This window comes from Rhinolophus hipposideros (genome assembly GCF_964194185.1).
Source record: "Rhinolophus hipposideros genome assembly, chromosome: 23".
Classification (NCBI taxonomy): Eukaryota; Metazoa; Chordata; class Mammalia; order Chiroptera; family Rhinolophidae; genus Rhinolophus; species Rhinolophus hipposideros.
This window is the reverse complement of record NC_138069.1, coordinates 17,089,904-17,107,518: the sequence shown is the minus strand read 5'-3', so window position 1 is coordinate 17,107,518 and position 17,615 is coordinate 17,089,904. Positions and strand designations below refer to the sequence as shown.

General features: G+C 37.7%; 1 protein-coding gene across 1 annotated transcript in view; it reads right to left on the bottom strand.

Annotated features, from left to right (window-relative positions):
* NDFIP1 (Nedd4 family interacting protein 1) overlaps positions 1 to 17,615 on the bottom strand; it is a 43,112-nt gene that overhangs the window by 12,277 nt on the left and 13,220 nt on the right. The window contains exons 2-4 of the mRNA XM_081035074.1: positions 9,076 to 9,163; positions 4,636 to 4,766; positions 885 to 972 (exon numbers count right to left, since the gene is read on the bottom strand). Of these exons, the coding sequence (XP_080891200.1) occupies positions 885 to 972; positions 4,636 to 4,766; positions 9,076 to 9,163 (307 nt within the window). The remainder of the gene's footprint in view (positions 1 to 884; positions 973 to 4,635; positions 4,767 to 9,075; positions 9,164 to 17,615) is intronic.

Here is a 17,615-nt window from a genome sequence, read left to right as displayed (position 1 = left end):
AGCAAAGAGGTAAAAAATATGTCAGACATGTCCTGTTACCCAAGAAGCAAGAGTGCCTTCTCCACTTGCTCCTGCTTAAATGGCTTTCCCAAGGATAAAAGACAGCCCAGCCCGCCCTCCATCACCCTTATCCCTCCTCCCCAAAGCAAACAAGAAAACATCCTCTCTGAGTATCAAGTGTTACACTATTGTCTACTGCTGCTCATGTCCAAAAATGCCTTAACGTTCACCAAACTGTATACTTATGACTTTACTGTATGTTACACTTTAGTAAATAAATGTCTTGAACATTACATTAGTGCTCCCAAACAATCTGATCCAAGTCATTCATCCTCCTACTTTTATGAATTTTGATAGTTAACATCACCTCTAAAAGCACGGCATTTCTTTATATCTTTTCAATACCACAAATAAAGAAATGGTGGCTCACTTCTAAGTGAGGCACATGGAAAGATAAATGCAGAATAACATCAAGGGAGAAAAATCATGCTGACTTTGATCTGCTAGAAAATAGAAGCTTCCAAAACAAAGTTCATCAGACAAAAGCATTTAATTCCTATCCTACAGGTCAGGTATGAGTAGAAAGAAGCACAAGTAAGGGGACCTGCAGACCTGAAAGATGAGGCTTACGTAACTCATGTAAAAATGCGACATCCCCATAACTGCTTTAATTGTACTTTCCATAGATATTCATAGTAGAAAATGAAGAGAAGAGATAGTAAGATAAAAGTGTACTACGCTCTGTCATCTCAGTAAAAGGTATCAAATAAATATAATGTTATTAAAATATTAGTTCAACTAGTTATTTTAATTCCATCAGATTCACCCATAATCCAAAGCACTCTGGTTTGTGGGAAGTGGCTCTGCTATGAGGATATACTTACTGAAAAAAGTTAACATAAAAATCCCATCATTTCCTATCCTCAGCTGGTCAGCATCATCAAAATCATCCCGACCCACAAAATCCTCATCCTAAACGAAAAGAAAAAGAAGGTAAATTCACAATGAACTAATTCTAGGCAAAGGAAAATAAAGAAAGGGACATAAGCAGTACCAAGGGGAAATGTATTGTTTTGGCTCAATTTAAAACTATGAGCATTAAGGCTCAGTATATACTAAAAATTTTCATTTTGCACCTGAAACCTTTAAAATGTTATAAACCAATGTTAAAGCAAATTTTTAAAAAGACCTAAATTTGTTTTTAATTTCATTGTCTAAAGGTAAAAGACAAAATTAAAGAAAAAAGAAATCTTTCCTCTATCTCCATAGTTTTCTACATGAAAGTTTTTCATTTTATAATCCAAGTTTTTTAACAATACACTTCAAATATTATAAAGTTCACAAAGTTCATAAATATATTCGTACATATGTGTGTATATGTATATATACATATGTACATATATATTATATATTATATACACATAATATATATTATATACATATTTTACATATGACATATTTATATATATAATTTTCTCCTTCATATATATGTGTATATATATATATATTCCAGAATTTAAGCCAAATATGTAAGCAAATTTTCTCCTTCACATATATATATGAATTTCTATGAATATAAATATATATGAAGGAGAAAATTTACTTACACATTTGGCTTAAATTCTAGAACGTCAATAATCCAGGCTCTGTTTAGGGCCCAGAATATCAGTAACCTAGGGCCTAGTAAGGAGATACAATTGAGTGGCTCCAGCATTTTATGAGACTGACACGGGGAAAAGGACAGCATGACCATACATGAAGAGTCTCTGGGGCAGCCCACTGCTCAACTCCATCACCAGTTGTTTATATTGGTATACAGGTCTGAAACAACCTCACTTCCAATTTTATTGGCAGACAGGATCCCTTCCATCCTAACTTGAAAATATAACCTTCCAAGTCTAGAAAGAACATGACCTTGACCAACACTGACACCAACATATTGTAGCTTACCTTTTCAACTGATGTACATATGTTGAAAAATAAATGAATATGTACTTAAAAGTAAAAGTGACGGACTTGTACAATCCAATGAGGGTTCCTCAAATTAAATCAAACAAACAAATTTCAGGGCAATCAATACTTGCCCTACACAGAAAAGGGGCTTAGAAATCCGTAACAAGCTGTTAATAGTGCTTTCCTTGGGGAGTGGGAACTAGAGAAAATAGGTCAGTGGTAGCTTCCACTTCTAACTTAACACATTTCCTCTACTGTTTGAAATTTTTACAAGAATGCGTTTGTATACAGAATTGTACACATGAAATCTATGTAATTTCACTAACAATTGTCACCCCAATAAATTAAAAACAAAAAAGAATGTGTTTGTGTTATATATTTAAAAATACTAAATACCTTGTATTCTGAAGTCATATTAGCAGTCATATTGGCAAAGAATTAGCAATAATTCTTTGCCAAATTAGACACTAATTCTTTTTTTCCATAATTACTCAAAGATATAAAAATGCATGGAAGTAATTTCTAATACAGATGGTCCTCAACCAACGATGGTTTGACTTACCAGTTTTTTCGACTTACAGGCGGCGCCACAGTGATACACACCAACAGAAGCTGGCAAGGCTAAGCCACGCTCTAATGTTCACAGGGTAAGGGTATTAAATGCAGTTTCAATTTACAATACTTTCAACCTTCAATGGTTTATCGGGATGTAACCCCATTGAAAATCAAGGAGCATCTGGAATATTGCAAATGCCTTCTAACTGATGTCCATACTACTGGGATTCCTCCTACAAACTGTTGCCGGCTATTTCTAAAACACCATACTTGTCTTATCATATAGCTTCTCAAAAACCTTTGAAGATTCTGTGTGACCTGCAAATTAAGTCTAAATGCCTCAGCCTAGCATTCAGGAGATTGCTACAACCTCCAGTTCTGGTCACAAACTTTTTCTCAAGCAAAACCAATCACTACATGCACAGAATCTGCCCTGCACCTAGATGAATTCACACTACCTTTCTGGGCTTTTCCCTCTGAATGTTCTTATCATCCATTAAAATTTGGGGCCCATTTCAAATCCCATCTTCCCCACAATCACATAGTAAAAAGTCAGTTTTTATTGCTCATTGCTCCTGTGCTTAGATAGGCGTATTTGCGGGCCTCTTCCCCAGCTGGATTTTAAGCTCTTGTATGGCAGGAACATTGTCTTATACAAAGCTTCCTACCTATCCACTGCAAAATACATAACTGTACATTGTATAAACAAGTGCTCTGCATAGGTTGCTGAATAATACAGAACCGTTTAAGATGTTCCTAAATACATACACTTGTCAAACCAAAGTATTCTAAAGAGTTCTGGGATTAGTCAGAGTTAATCTCCTGGTCTACTTCCATGGGACAGTTGCCATATATTTCAACAGGTCTAGAGAGTACACACAAGGACTTTGGGCAAATTATTTAATCTCTCTCGGACTCAGTTTTTGCATCTATAAAATAGGGATAATATAATCCTCACCCTGTGAGGTTACTGTGAGAACTGGAAATATATAAAAATACTACTATATACCAAAAAATACTATATAAATACTACTATATGCAAACATAGGACCAACACTGTTGTTTGCTTCTAATACATAGCATTTATATTGAAACTGTTTTGCCCTGAGACAGTAAGCTCTATGTGGGTCCTTAGTTTAGGCACCTATAAGAACTGAATGCCCTGGCACCTATAAGAACTGAATCCACATCACCATGTAAAATCAGCCTAGACTGCACTTACAAACTACTATATCTGCCAAGCAGTGGTTTTAGGAGCCCCAGCCCTAAAGGTGTGGCCTATAAACAGTTTGCGGCTCTAAGGCCTGAACGTCTGGGACCTGTGCCATTGCACTGCACATATTGAGCTTCTGTTCTTTATTTTTCATTCTAGTTTTCTACGGGGCCTAGAGTCTGGAGCCATGGTCACCCCACATTCCTGGAGACTGGATCCTGCTCCCCATTCTCCCAAGATCTGGCCCAAGGCCCTACTCGTATCTGCTTCCACCTGGATGAATATTTAAACCACATCTACATTATTTACAGGTCTGACATCAAGAACTAAGAATGCCCCCAAAAATCTCCAGCTCCCTTTCATCATACCCCACTCCCAACTTCCACAAATTAACATCAGGGCAGATGGGATCTGAATTCACTATGCCCCCATAGAAGGCGTAACCTGGACTGCTGGAGGCAAAGGGGTTCATCTATATGATTGTGAGGACCCTTTTATGGGTTTAATTCTATAAAGTTGTACTTATTTATTCCTTCCATAGACCTCCCTAACAGCTATCTACCTAACACTGAAATATTAAGTGTGCAGAATCAAGGCGAAGTCAGTGTATTTCCTAAACCAGCTCCTGCTCCAAGACATTTCAGCCACGCCAGGAGACTTGAGAAGTGGTGGTAGCAATAAAGATATAGGAATAATAAGCAGGCTTGACTGGTGATTTTCTGCTCATTTGTACCTTCTACCTCATCATTTTCAGGAACATGAGTTTATTGTCCCAAAAGAAAATGTGCTTTTTTTTTTAAAAAAAAAAGCTAGTTGTACTTTTACCATCCTAAGTAATAAATCAAAAGTGGGTAATGAAAATAACTTAATTCCCATAAAGCAGCCACCCAGTAAACACAGTAAATTAGACTTACTCTTCCGGGAACCAAAGGGATAGTAGCTTCAGCTTTGGTTCTCTCGGCTTCATCATAACTGGGCAGTGTTGTAGCCACATTGTAAGATGGGGGCTTTGGGAACCCAGACTCGTCTTTGTAGTCAAAATATGCTGAAAAATAAAAAGGAAGCCACAATTATCTGATGATTAGATGACTTGAGGGGAAAAAGGATTTCCACTAACTGTCAAACAAAAATCAGGCATTCCTCTAACAGGACATGTAATTGAATCAAAAGATGTATACAGATGAGTAGGAGAGGGAATGATTTTTAAATTTATCCACTTTTCAATCATTTAATTTCAGACTCACTTTGCCTTCCCAAGTGCTTTAGTACACTTTTCTCAATTGTTATATAGTGTGTTCACAAGGCATTTAATATTAATTGTGGCATAAGGAACACATTTAAACTAAAAATACTTCACCTGTGTGTGTGTGTGTGTGTGTATATCTGGTGGAAGCCATGGTTTCTTCCCATTTACAAACATGAAAATCAACTTTAAAAAAAGTTAAAACTCGTTTCTCACAGGTTTGTTTGGGTACTTTGAGTCTTTGATCTATCAATTCAATACAATCCCAACTAAAATTCCAGCAGGGTTTTTGTTTGTTTTATAGAACTTGACAAACTGATTCTAAAATGTACACGGAACTAAAAAAGGTCAAAAAGAACCAAAGCAATCTTAAAGAACAAAAAGGCTGAAGGACGTACAATACCAGATAACAAGATTATAAAGCTCCACAATTAAAACAGGAGGGCTCAGCCACAAAGATCAATAGACAAAAGGACAGAATATTGAGTCCAGAAACACATATAGAGTCACCTATTTTGACAAAGTTGACGCTGTGGTGCAGAGGAGAAAGAATGTGTTTTTTTTTCAATAAATGGTGCAGGACCAACTGAATATCCATATGGAAAAACAACTTAATCTTAACTGCTACCTCACATTATACAGAGAAAAAAACTCCAGGTGGAATGCAGATCTAAATGACAAAAATAAAATATCAAACTTTTAGAAAAAAATATAGGAAAATGTGTTATTGAACTAAAACTGCTGCCACCTAATGCAATTTAAGGAACATGGTTTTTTTCCATGTCAGAATAACTATTTAACATACACACAGACACATATACACACACGTATACATATATAGACACGCATATGTACATATTACAAAACATTCCCCATATAATTTCCGATAAAACTTTTTACTTTTAATCAAATTATACTAAAGTCATATCACAAATTGAAATGTACAATTTTGAATTAGCCCACTGCCATAGTAATTCTGAATATATGAATAAAACGGGTACCTACTACATTAAGTTGAGGGAGAGAAAAACACTTTTATTTCCCTATTTCAAAAGATTTTTTAAATGAGATACATCAATATAGATATCTCATATAATTTTAATTTCCATGAAAAGTTTAACAACAATCTTTTCAAGTTTATTTAGTACATTCAAAACAAAAAGAAATCCAATTTATTAGATTGTTTAAATGTATACGTCACAATTAAAATAGGTAAAATAAGTGTACAAAATAATGACTTGTGCTTTTCTTCCATCTACCCATGTGTGTGCCACTCTGTTTCTAACCCTTTTTCTCATATATGGACTAATAGGTATACACAACTCAACAATTATCCAAAAAAAAATAAGCCATGTTAATTTGCTAACAAAGGGGAAAAGGCTATTTAAGCCATTTTAGAGGTTTCCTTTAAAAACAGTAAAAATAGAAAACTCCAGTTTATAAATAATAAAAAAATGTAATGGTCTTGAGTAACTTATGAGCTCTAAAACCATACTTCCTTGACACTTCACTTACCTGAAAGTCAAGAGCTCAGTAAAGACCCAGAGAAGTTAAGTTTGAGGTTTGTTCTCATTTTGCTTTGTTTTGTTAAAGCCTCCACATAGTCAGGTTGTTACCGAACCTAAGTTAAAGGCCAAAACTCAAAACATCCGAGTTTCAAATAAGGAGAGGTTTACTGATCAAGAAGGCATCAACCAAGAAGACGGGAAACTTAATGGTGCCTCAAATTCATCTTGTTCACTGGACTAGATTGAGAGTTTTTAAGGGGTTGGGGGGAACAGGTATGCAGAAGTGCTAGTGGCAAGCTTTAATTGGAAGACCATAAATGGGTGAGGGTGTCAGCACTGGATCTTCCTGGAGAACAGACCCTTGATTTCTGAAAGGGTTCCAGGGTTCAAGTTCTGGTTATGTCCCAGTCCTTTGGTTCCCTGTGTGCGGGAGGGGCGTGCAGTGGAAGTCAAAGTTCTCTCTTCTGTGCATGCTTCAGCTACATGACATGTGGTTTTTGTCTATTATCTCTGAAGAGCAACTCAGTGAATTGTTCAACAGAATAGGACCATTTGGAGCTGGTTCTGCAGTTACAAGATGAAATGCCACAAAACCTAAGACTACTCAAGAGAGAGTTCTTTAGGCCTCGTAACTAGAAACAGTTCACCTTTACCTTTATACCCAATCTGAAGAAATTTTGTTACTTGCTGTTGAGGCCCACAGCAAAATTAACAAAAACAAGAGAGAAAGAGGTAAAAGACCTCACACTGACAGCAACAGGAGATGCCATCTGACAGCAAGGAGGAAATCTGATGCTTGAGTCAAAAAGTTTTATAGTACAGAACAGAATACCTACCGGAGAATGTTTCTGACTATAACCCCTAAATCATAAAGAAAAACTTAAACAAAGAATATGAAATGTAAGTGAATAGGGATTAGCAGTGTTTGAGAAAAATTTCTATCTAAAATGGTTATAAATTTTTATAATGACAGAAAGTCGAAACTCAGATATTCAGGAAAAATTACCTCCTATAAATATAAAGGACTTTTATCATTAATAAGAGTCCAATTTCTTATTAATTGGTTGCAATTTTCACTGAAAAAAGTTAATGGAAAACTAGTACTTATTGTCTGGGCAGCGATGAGTAAGTAAGGCATGGCACTGCAATTCTTTCCCAAATCTTGGTGTTCTTAATTTAATTCCATAAAACACCCTAGAATTCTTCCAAAACCTTAACTTAGCATTGTTAGTTTCAGATGCTTATAAATAAAAGAATCTTACCTAATACAAGGAGACCGAGTTCAGAATTTGAAGCCAGAGTGGAAGTGAGAAACTTTCTGACCTACGTTCCTCCTAATTATAATGGCAGCCTCAGGGCCACAGAGACCACCAATAGATTAAATCTCCCACCAACTGACAACAGCTGCCTGAAGTGCTGTGTTGAAAAGGATTCTGACAGGGATGTGTTTGGGATGAATACTGTCTTCATCCTGCATATCTACCCTGGGAGTACGTTGGGTTCAGTTGTGGCGCCATGGGCCCTGTACTTACCACTCGGCCACAATTCTGTTTTAAAGAATATGGACGAGATTTCATCAAAACTGGTCAACTTTCAGCAATTAAAGCAGAACTGGTTACCAAAAGTCCTCAACTACTGAGATTTTCTTTCTTCTCCCCCATCGCTTCTACACATACCACGTTTCCCCGAAAACAAGACCTAGCTGGACCATCAGCTCTAGTGCATCTTTTGGAGCCAAAATTAACATAACACCCAGTATTATATTATGTTATATTGTATTATATTGTATCCAGTATTATGTATTATATTATATTAGACTCATTATTATATTATATTATATTATTATATTATATTATATTACATTATACCTGCTATATTATATTATACCCAATATCATATCATATCATATCATATCATATCATATCATACCCAGTCTTATATTATATTAAAATAAGACCAGGTCTTATATTAATTTTTGCTCCAAAAGTCGCATTAGAACTGATTGTCCGGCTAGGTCTTATTTTGGGGGAAACACGGTACACATGAAAATTAAAAGGATAATCTGGCATAAAATGGGTAGACGTAAGGTTAATTAAGGGGTTTAAACTATGAGGAACACTTAAACTATCAGGAACAGAATGAAAGAGCTGGGGGACTTCTAATCTTTTTTAATTAAGAATTTACTATCATAAAAGAAATCTAACATAAAAGAAAGAAAAGAAAAAAGAATAGAAAAAAAGAAACCTAACATACTATATATTCCAGGTTATTGGTACTAAAATCACAAAGAACAGAACAGCTAATGAGGAAACTACAAAAAGAACAAAAATTAGGTGATCACCTAGTTCCTGGGTGTCTACTTCCTTTACATAATATTAAGACTTTTTTATGGCACTAAAAAAGTCACACCGAAATGGGATTTTACCTGTTTTTCAGAACAGTAACATGAGTTGTTTTTTTACCTCAGACTACAAACTAAACATAATGTCAAAGACAACTTAAGGAAAGCTGAAGCTAAGGCAGACACCAGCAAACACACAGCAGGCAAAAGCCTAGGGCTGAGAGCTTTTCCCGAGTTCAGCAGTCCCCTCGCCGCCACCTACCTGCACTCTCCGCAGAGATGCTGCTGTAAGGTGGAGGAGCGTCACCTGCAGCCTGCTCCGGCTCCCCGGGCTCTTCCTCATTCTGCAACTAGATAAAAAATTCACATTTTAATGCAAGTAGAAAGCCAGTAAGACAGAAGAGAACTGGAAAACTAGAAAAGCCTTTCTGGAAAGCTATTTGGCAACGTGTGTCATGCCTTAAAATGTACAAATCCTTTACAAAGTATTCTACTCCCAGGCATTTATCCTAAGGAAATAAAGAAAAAGGCAAAACGGTAGATATAAATGCTACTGCAGCAAAAATTAGTAACAACCTAAACTCCAGTCACAGGAAACATTAAATAAAATACAGTTCATCTCACAAAAGACTAAGCAGCCACAAAAATGAAAATGAAGAAAACTTGATGACTCAAACAGATATATATCTATGCTGTACTGTAATATGAAAAAAGCTAAATTTAATCAAACAGTATACATTATATAATTTGGTTTTGATAGACAGATATATAATGGAAAGAAGGTCCAAAATGATAAACACCTACGTTTCACTGTTTATCTCCAGTTTTTTCTTGTTATTTATATGTACATTCTAATTTTTTGTAATGAATATTTATCACTTGTATAATTTTTAAGTTAGAAAAATAATCTAATAATGATCTGTTATGGCAAAGATAAATTATAGGAAACCAAGGTTTACCATTATATTCAGTTTATGCATAGAAATTAGATCTTAATCGAGACATTTAAGAAAACATAAAATTCGGGCTGGCCCAGTGGCTCAGGCAGTTGGAGCTCTGTACTCCTAACTCCGAAGGCTGCCGGTTCGATTCCCACATGGGCCAGTGGGCTCTCAACCACAAGGTTGTGGGTTCGATTCCTCGAGTCCCGCAAGGGATGGTGGGTTGTGCCCCCTGCAACTAGCAACGGCAACTGGACCTGGAGCTGAGTTGCGCCCTCCACAACTAAGACCAAAAGGACAACTTGAAGCTGAACCACACCCTCCACAACTAAGATTGAAAGGAAAACAACTTGACTTGGAAAAAAGTCCTGGAATTACACACTGTTCCCCAATAAAGTCCTGTTTCCTTTCCCCAATAAAATCTTTAAAAAAAAGAAAACATAAAATTCTACCTGATTCTACTTATAACCTGTCAACACATCTCTCTTCCTTATCTCGGCAACTTTCTCATTGGGCAAATCTACAGCTCCTGTTACTTTAAATAACTCACACTAAAAGTGTGCCTTCCTGCCATCGCCAGTCTGGATAGTTTACCCAACTCATTCATCTTCATAGAACAATGGCATTTGATTTAATTTTTCCAAGGTGACAACAGACTACAGCTCATTTAAATGATGAATGGGCTAAGAATAGGAGTCCATCTGTAAAGTAATAACAGAGTATTTATCTGTGTGTCTGACAGGGGTCTGGGTCCCCACTGTGTACAATCATGATATATAGAGTCAACTAAGCCACTTGTAAAAAACACACACTCTAAACCAACTGCTACGAAGAACTCTCTTTTGAATTGAAAGAAAAAAACAGAGAGCCTGACCTGTCATAACGTGAAGTACAACTCCCTAATTCATTCAATTTTAACCAGCCATCTCAGTCTCCAGTCCCTATGCTATTCAAAATTGGAAGGCAACAAAACTTTTCTGATTAATACTACATTCTGTTTCAGATAAATTTCTGTGCCATATTTTCATCACCATCTACCATCTGATCACAGTTTTTAAACTCTTGTAATCTAATGTTAAATTTAAAGGACTCCCAAAATAATTGTATTGTAACCTAAGATGAATTTGCCTTTTAAAGGAAGGCTATGGGCAAGATAGCTATAGTAAAGCCAGTGTTCCTGGGACACCAAATCAGTAAGTAGAAGTCCTGGGGCCATGGTTCACCTGGAATACTATTATTATCCGAAGCTCTAGACAGGGTTTTCTCAGCCTACTCCCATCTAACCATTCTTGTGCCCTGGGGACATTGCAAAAAGAAGAGTCTGGGGCAAAAACAGAGGCAAATACAGACTTTAAAAGAATGTTGCCTTAATATACTGCAGCTAGTAATGTTCTTTAAACCTAGTAATACTCTTTAAACCTGTTTTTATATTTCCTGAGCTTGGTCAAATACTCATATTGCCTCTGCATAATTTAGGTTTTAGAAAGGAAGTGTAACAATTCTAAGAAATACAGAGGTCCAAAGAACAAAGAGGTCTTATATGCCAGTATCTACAAGATAGGTTGCCTGTTTCCTAGCAACCTGGAAATAAGAAATTTGATCATCCCACATCAGGGTAACAGATAACAGAGCAAAGAAATTCCAACCTTCTCAGAAACCCCCATTTTCTCTTTGGTGAGCAAAAAAGAAACATTTCCGGGTGACGTTTTTTGCTCCATTAAAATTCACCACTTCAGCATTATGTACTAATATTATTTCCAACTGAAAACAAAAACAACAAAAAATACCCACTCTGACTACGGAAACTACACATACTGAGAAGACCCCAGGACCTCATTGTACAGGCTTCCCAGCGCTGGCTTGTTCTCTAGTGTTTCCCCAAAAATAAGACCTAGCCTGGACAATCAGCTCTAATGCATCTTTCGGAGCAAACATTAATTTACGACCCAGTTTTATTTTACTATAATATAAAACCAAGTCTTATCTAAAATAATATGACTTGGTCATACATTAATTTTTGCTCCACAAGACGCATTAGAGCTGATTGTCCGGCTAGGTCTTATTTTCGGGGAAACAGGGTATGATGCTGGTGATAAGTTTAGGCTCCATCAAGAAAGGTACTTAAAATAAAATATTACAATGTGGGAGGAAAAGAGGCCATCACCTTCAAAAAAGTATTTAGTGACCACCGTCTGTGTGAATAACTGGCTAAACAACCGAATCCCTAAGTATACATCTTTTTACACTTTGGGGGCATCTACAGCCATCAATTAGGCTCTGCCAGCCAAACAAGTCAGGCACACGAATAAGCGGAGACACGTGCACTGGACCTGGAGTGGGCTTATCTATAAGGCTAATGAAATGGTTACTTGGTCCCACAATGTATTTTTAAGGTCCCCCTTTTCTGTCCCTGAGAACCCTTCCTGTGCAATATTCCCTGCCACATCCCTAGGGCTGAGGGATCTTCAGGCTCTTTCCTGAGGCTCCGTCAGAAGATAAGCATCATTGTCACTTTGGGGCTGGCATTAGAAAGAGACTCAGTCTCTTCTAGGTTTCACCTGGACCAGTGGGAGCCTGAGCACAGCCTACCTGTGACTGCATCCCGGTTGTAGGGGAGACTGTGAGAGGCAGGTTTGGAAAGTGCTGGGACCTCCTGCTCTCTCCCTGTACTGTGCTGTTGGGCAGTGGGGTGGGGGTGAGGGGGGAATTATTTCATTGTGTAACTGACAGATAATAAATAGCTGTGGGGGGCTGGATTCTTTCCCGACACGTAATTTTTTTTCAACATTGCTGATCCATTTTACTTCTCTCTAAATATGTAAAAATGGTATTTTTTCCTATGCATGCCACATAAAGTCCTGAGTCTAGTACAAAACTACCTGTATCCCCATTGCTGATAGGAATAACCCAACCGTCTGAAAATTCAGGTGGCCTTCTCTTTAGCACACCCCAGACTGTGCCTCGCTCCCACTTTCCTGACGCTTCTCTCTGTACTCCAACAGACTCTGTCATGGCTCCCCAGAAAACCCCTAAGACTCGTCCATGTTCCCACTTTAGATACATCACGATCTTCTGGGGTAGCCTGTGAAATATAGACTTCTAAAATAAAGGGTGTTTTCCTTACTACAGTCCTCTGTACCCTATCTGTACTGCTATTAGAAATAAATGTTTTAGCTAAATAACAGTTTAAAGAAACTCCCATTAGAAATTATTCATGGCTCTAGTTCTACCAGAAGCAAACTTGAATTTAACAAGTTTAAAGACATTTATATGCTATGGGTTTAAATTTTCATTTGAGTTCCTACCCCAGCTAGAAGACTTCATCACTATGCTCCCCTAAGTAATTCTAAAGATACCTTTCATTTAGAAATGAGCTGTTTTTAAGCAATTGCAGAGCCAGGGCTAGGATTAGGCCTAACTAAGGTAAAACATTAACAACTGTACCGAAGGCAGTACCTAAAGGCACTTAAAAGTCATTCTTTTTTTTAAAAAAAAGATTTTATTGGGGAAGGGGAACAGGAGTTTACTGGGGAACAGTTTGTACTTCCAGGACTTTTTTCCAAGTCAAGTTGTTGTCCTTTCAATCTTAGTTGTGGAGGGTGCCGTTCAGCTTCAAGTTGTTGTCCTTTCAGTCTTAGTTGTGGAGGGCGCAGCTCAGCTCCAGGTCCAGTTGCCGTTTTTCTAGTTGCAGGGGGCACAGCCCACCATCCCTTACGGGAGTCGAGGAGTTGAACCGGCAACCTTGTGGTTGAGAGCCCACTGGCCCGTGTGGGAATCCAACCAGCAGCCTTCGGAGTTAGGAGCACGGAGCTCTAACCACCTGAGCCACCGGGCCAGCCTCCAAAAATCATTCTTGGATTCTATTTACTAAGAATGAGACAACAACAACAAACACTACTAAACAACAAAAACAAAATCCCCCACAAATTCTTATACACAAGAAGAGGTTTCAAAACATACTGCATAATTCACACAAAACAAGTATGTGGAAAATAATGTTGACCTATCCAATGATTCCATGAAGTTACAAGTATTTATATACCACTCATTATTTTCTTCTTGGTTGAGCCCGATTTTAACAGCAAGAAAATTATTTTAAGTTCTAAATCCCGTTTTTAAATTGTTAATAATAAGTCTCAAAATCCTGAATCAATACCTAAACTCTAGCTTTAAATGTTATTTACCACTTCTAATTTTAGAATTAATTTCTAAAACTTTTACCTTAAAATGCAATTTTTAAACCTCATTACCAACCCACTACTTCTGCATACTCTTTAAATCCTACCAAATGAGACAGTATACTTATCAGAAAGTAAATAAGCACACTTCTTTAGGTAAACAACTGAGTATGCTGTTTTACTCTGTCGTTCAGAAACAGCCCACGTTGGTGAGGCTGTAATTTCTCTATTATATATAGATGGTAGACTTTTAATTGTACACTGACTATAAATTATGTTATTCTAACATCACCAAAATTCTTTACATCAAGAACAGTTCTCTATTATGTTGTTATTAGGGGAGGACATTTAAAATAAGTTAAGTAATTCCGACAAAGAGATACTGAACAATAGAAAGACAATCTAATTTTTCAAAGGGCAAAAAATATACACAAGATGCTCAACATCATTAGTCATCAGAGAAATGCCGATCAAAACCATGAGATACCACTTCACACCCATTGGTATGGCCATAAAAAATTAAAAATGGAAATAACTAGAGCTGTTGAGTATGTAGAGAAATTGGAACCCTTGTACATCACTGGTGGGAATAGAAAGTGGTGCAGCCACTGTAGGGAAGCTTGGGAATTCCTCCAAAAACAGTTAAACATAAAGTTACAAAAAGATCCTGCATTTCCATTCATTATATCCAAAAAAACAAAACATATTTGCACAGAAAAACATGTACATGAGTGTTCATAACAGCATTACTTATAATAGCGAAAATGTTCAACGAATGAATGGATAAACAAAATATGGTACATAATAACCCATCCTATCCAAAAAGAACGAAGTACTGACACATGCCATCACACAGATGAAACTTGAAAACATTTTGCTAGGCAAAAGAAGCCAGTCACAAAGGACCACATATTGCTAGATTCCGTTTACATAAAATGTCCAGAAAAGGCATCCAATGGAGACAGAAAGTAGGTTAGTGGTTGCCAGATGCTGAGGAAGGAAAGAAGGGGGAGTGACTGACTGCTACATCACGTGCAAATATATTGTGATTCAAGCGTCCCATTCCCTCCACTGCCTTTTCTTCTGCCATAGCCCGTAACAACCTTCCTCCTCGATAGTCAGAAATTTGAATATTTCACCCAGTGAAATTTTACCAGGCACTACAACAAGCCAGAAACACACCAATTTTTGACTTTTTCCCCTTAATGTTCCTGAAAGAACACTTCCATTTTTTTCATTAATTTACTAGACAGACTGATTGTTACTTTAAGCCATAATATAATTTAGGCTGTTAATTTTGGATGTTAAAAATGTAATTTGATGAGATTTGTTAGATGTTGCTTTATATGTAATTATTAGGATCAACATATGTCAACAAGGACAAACAATTTTTCCGTTAAATCTATTGACAGAAGCACTATTCCTATACCCCATTACACTGAAATACCAGAGGAAGTAGTTTCTCAGGTGCATGTGACAATGACCAACCAGGCAAACCTCATTTGCTAGTGAGTGGTTATCCTGGGAGAGGGGCAACTGGAAAGGCACCCGAAGGGAGCTTTGAGTGCTAGTAATGCTGGTTCTTGGTCTGGGTACTAGTTAAATATGTTTTCAGCTTGTGAAAATTTACTGAGCTGTACATTTATAATCTGTGTATGTTTCTGTGTATGTAAACATACTTCACTAACAATTCTGCAAGGGGAGAAAGAGAGCCTGTCAGAGGATCTGTGATGTACACTGTGGGCTATCTGCAGACGGGGACCTTTGCGTGATTTATTGCTGCATTCACCCAGCACGTCACAGCGAGTGGCACATCACAGATACCTATCGGCACATGCTGACTGAAGCAGGCATGGATGTGGAACTCTAACAGAATCCTACCCAAAGAAATGGTAGCTACCTCAATGCCATCTTAACGTACCACGTCACATTTATCTAACGTATTCAAGTGATGTTACAAATCACTAAATAAATGTATAGGTTAGACGTGTAAGCACAGGCAGATGACGACCACATCTGTGGAAGGGACAGTGATGATGGCTCCATGAGTAATCAGAGCCTTAGCACAAGGAGCACAGAAAACATGGGGAGAACCGAGGAGAAACAGGGCTTTATCAAGCAATGAAGGCAAAAGCATCTCTTACTGACTGCTCTAAAAGCAAGGAGGTCTGAGAAACAAAAAACTTTCACAAAAAGATTGCTATGACGTGAGTTGTAGACTCACAGGTGTTTTATTTTCATGCTTCATAAGGTCCTTTTGTATGTATCCAGTATTTCATAATAAAAATGAAAAGATTATGGTTCTATAATTCCCAATTTTAAAAAGAAATGGTAACAAAAGCACAAGAAGCATAAACCATCCAACCTTTCTCTCTTTAGAAATAAAAAATGTTTAACATTTAGTATTTAACCGGTAACACTTAGCAGAGTACTGGATACAAATAGGTGTTTTAGTAAATGTTTGTGGTACATATGAAGGAAAATTGGTATTTTGATCGCACTATAATACCTAGAATATTTTCTCTCCTAAGAATAAAAAAAAGGAATATTCTACACTAGAAAGACAGTGAAGTCAAATGTACAAACAGACAGTGACAGACATGCCTCCAAGCCGGGCACGTGAGCTGGTGGCAGCCTGCTTGGCCAGCCCAGGAGCTACCAGAATTCTCGCTCCGGCTGTGAAGTTCCAAAACCATGCTTGATGATCTGATTAGCACGACGACTGGAGTAGAATATACGAGGTAGAGATTATGGCAAGGAAAAGGTACTCTACTAAAGAGAGCCTGCCTTAATGTAGGCCTAGTCATGAGGTTCCCTTCTCCTGCAAGAATAATGAGAGCCGAGTGGGAAATGCATTAAGCATTTCCTATCTTTCCCTCTACCCCTTCATCACAGAATGTTCCATGATGCAGGTGTTTAACTGCTAGATTAATTTAACACCACTCAAAGAACATGACAGGCCATGACCTGTGTGGGGTCTGAGGACACAGCAAGGAATGTGACTGCTGTTTCTGACCTCAAGTAAGCCTGCAGTTTCTGACCTCAAGTAAGTATGCAGTTTAGCAAAAAAAGGCGTAATCAAAAGAAGTAATGACAATATAATGTTCCAGTTAAAGATTAAACACACACGTTTTCCTTTTATCCTTTCCAAAACCCTCTTAAATGTAAATGTTAGTCAAGTTTTGTTTATTTTAAGGCAAAAAAATAACGAAACACTAACCACAAAGACAAGTACCAGGAGAGGAAGCAGAAATAAAATCCTGGCCGATCTGGTGGTTCAGGCGGTTAGAGCTCTGTGCTTCTAATGCCGAAGGCTGCAGGTTCGATTCCCACATGGGCCAGTGGGCTCTCAACCACAAGGTTGCCAGTTCAACTCCTCGAGTCCAGCAAGGGATGGTGGGCTCTGCCCCGCAACTAAGATTGAACGTGGCACCTTGAGGTGAGCTGCCCCTGAGATCCCGGATGGCTCAGTTGGTTGGAATGAGTCCTCTCAACCACAAGGTTGCCGGTTCGACTCCTGCAAGGAATGGTGGGCTGTGCCCCCTGCAACTAGCAACTGGACCTGGAGCTGAGCTGCGCCCTCCACAACTAAGACTGAAAGGACAACAACTTGACTTGGAAAAAAAAGTCCTGGAAGTACACACTGTTCCCCAATAAAGTCCTCTTCCTTTTCCCCAATAAAA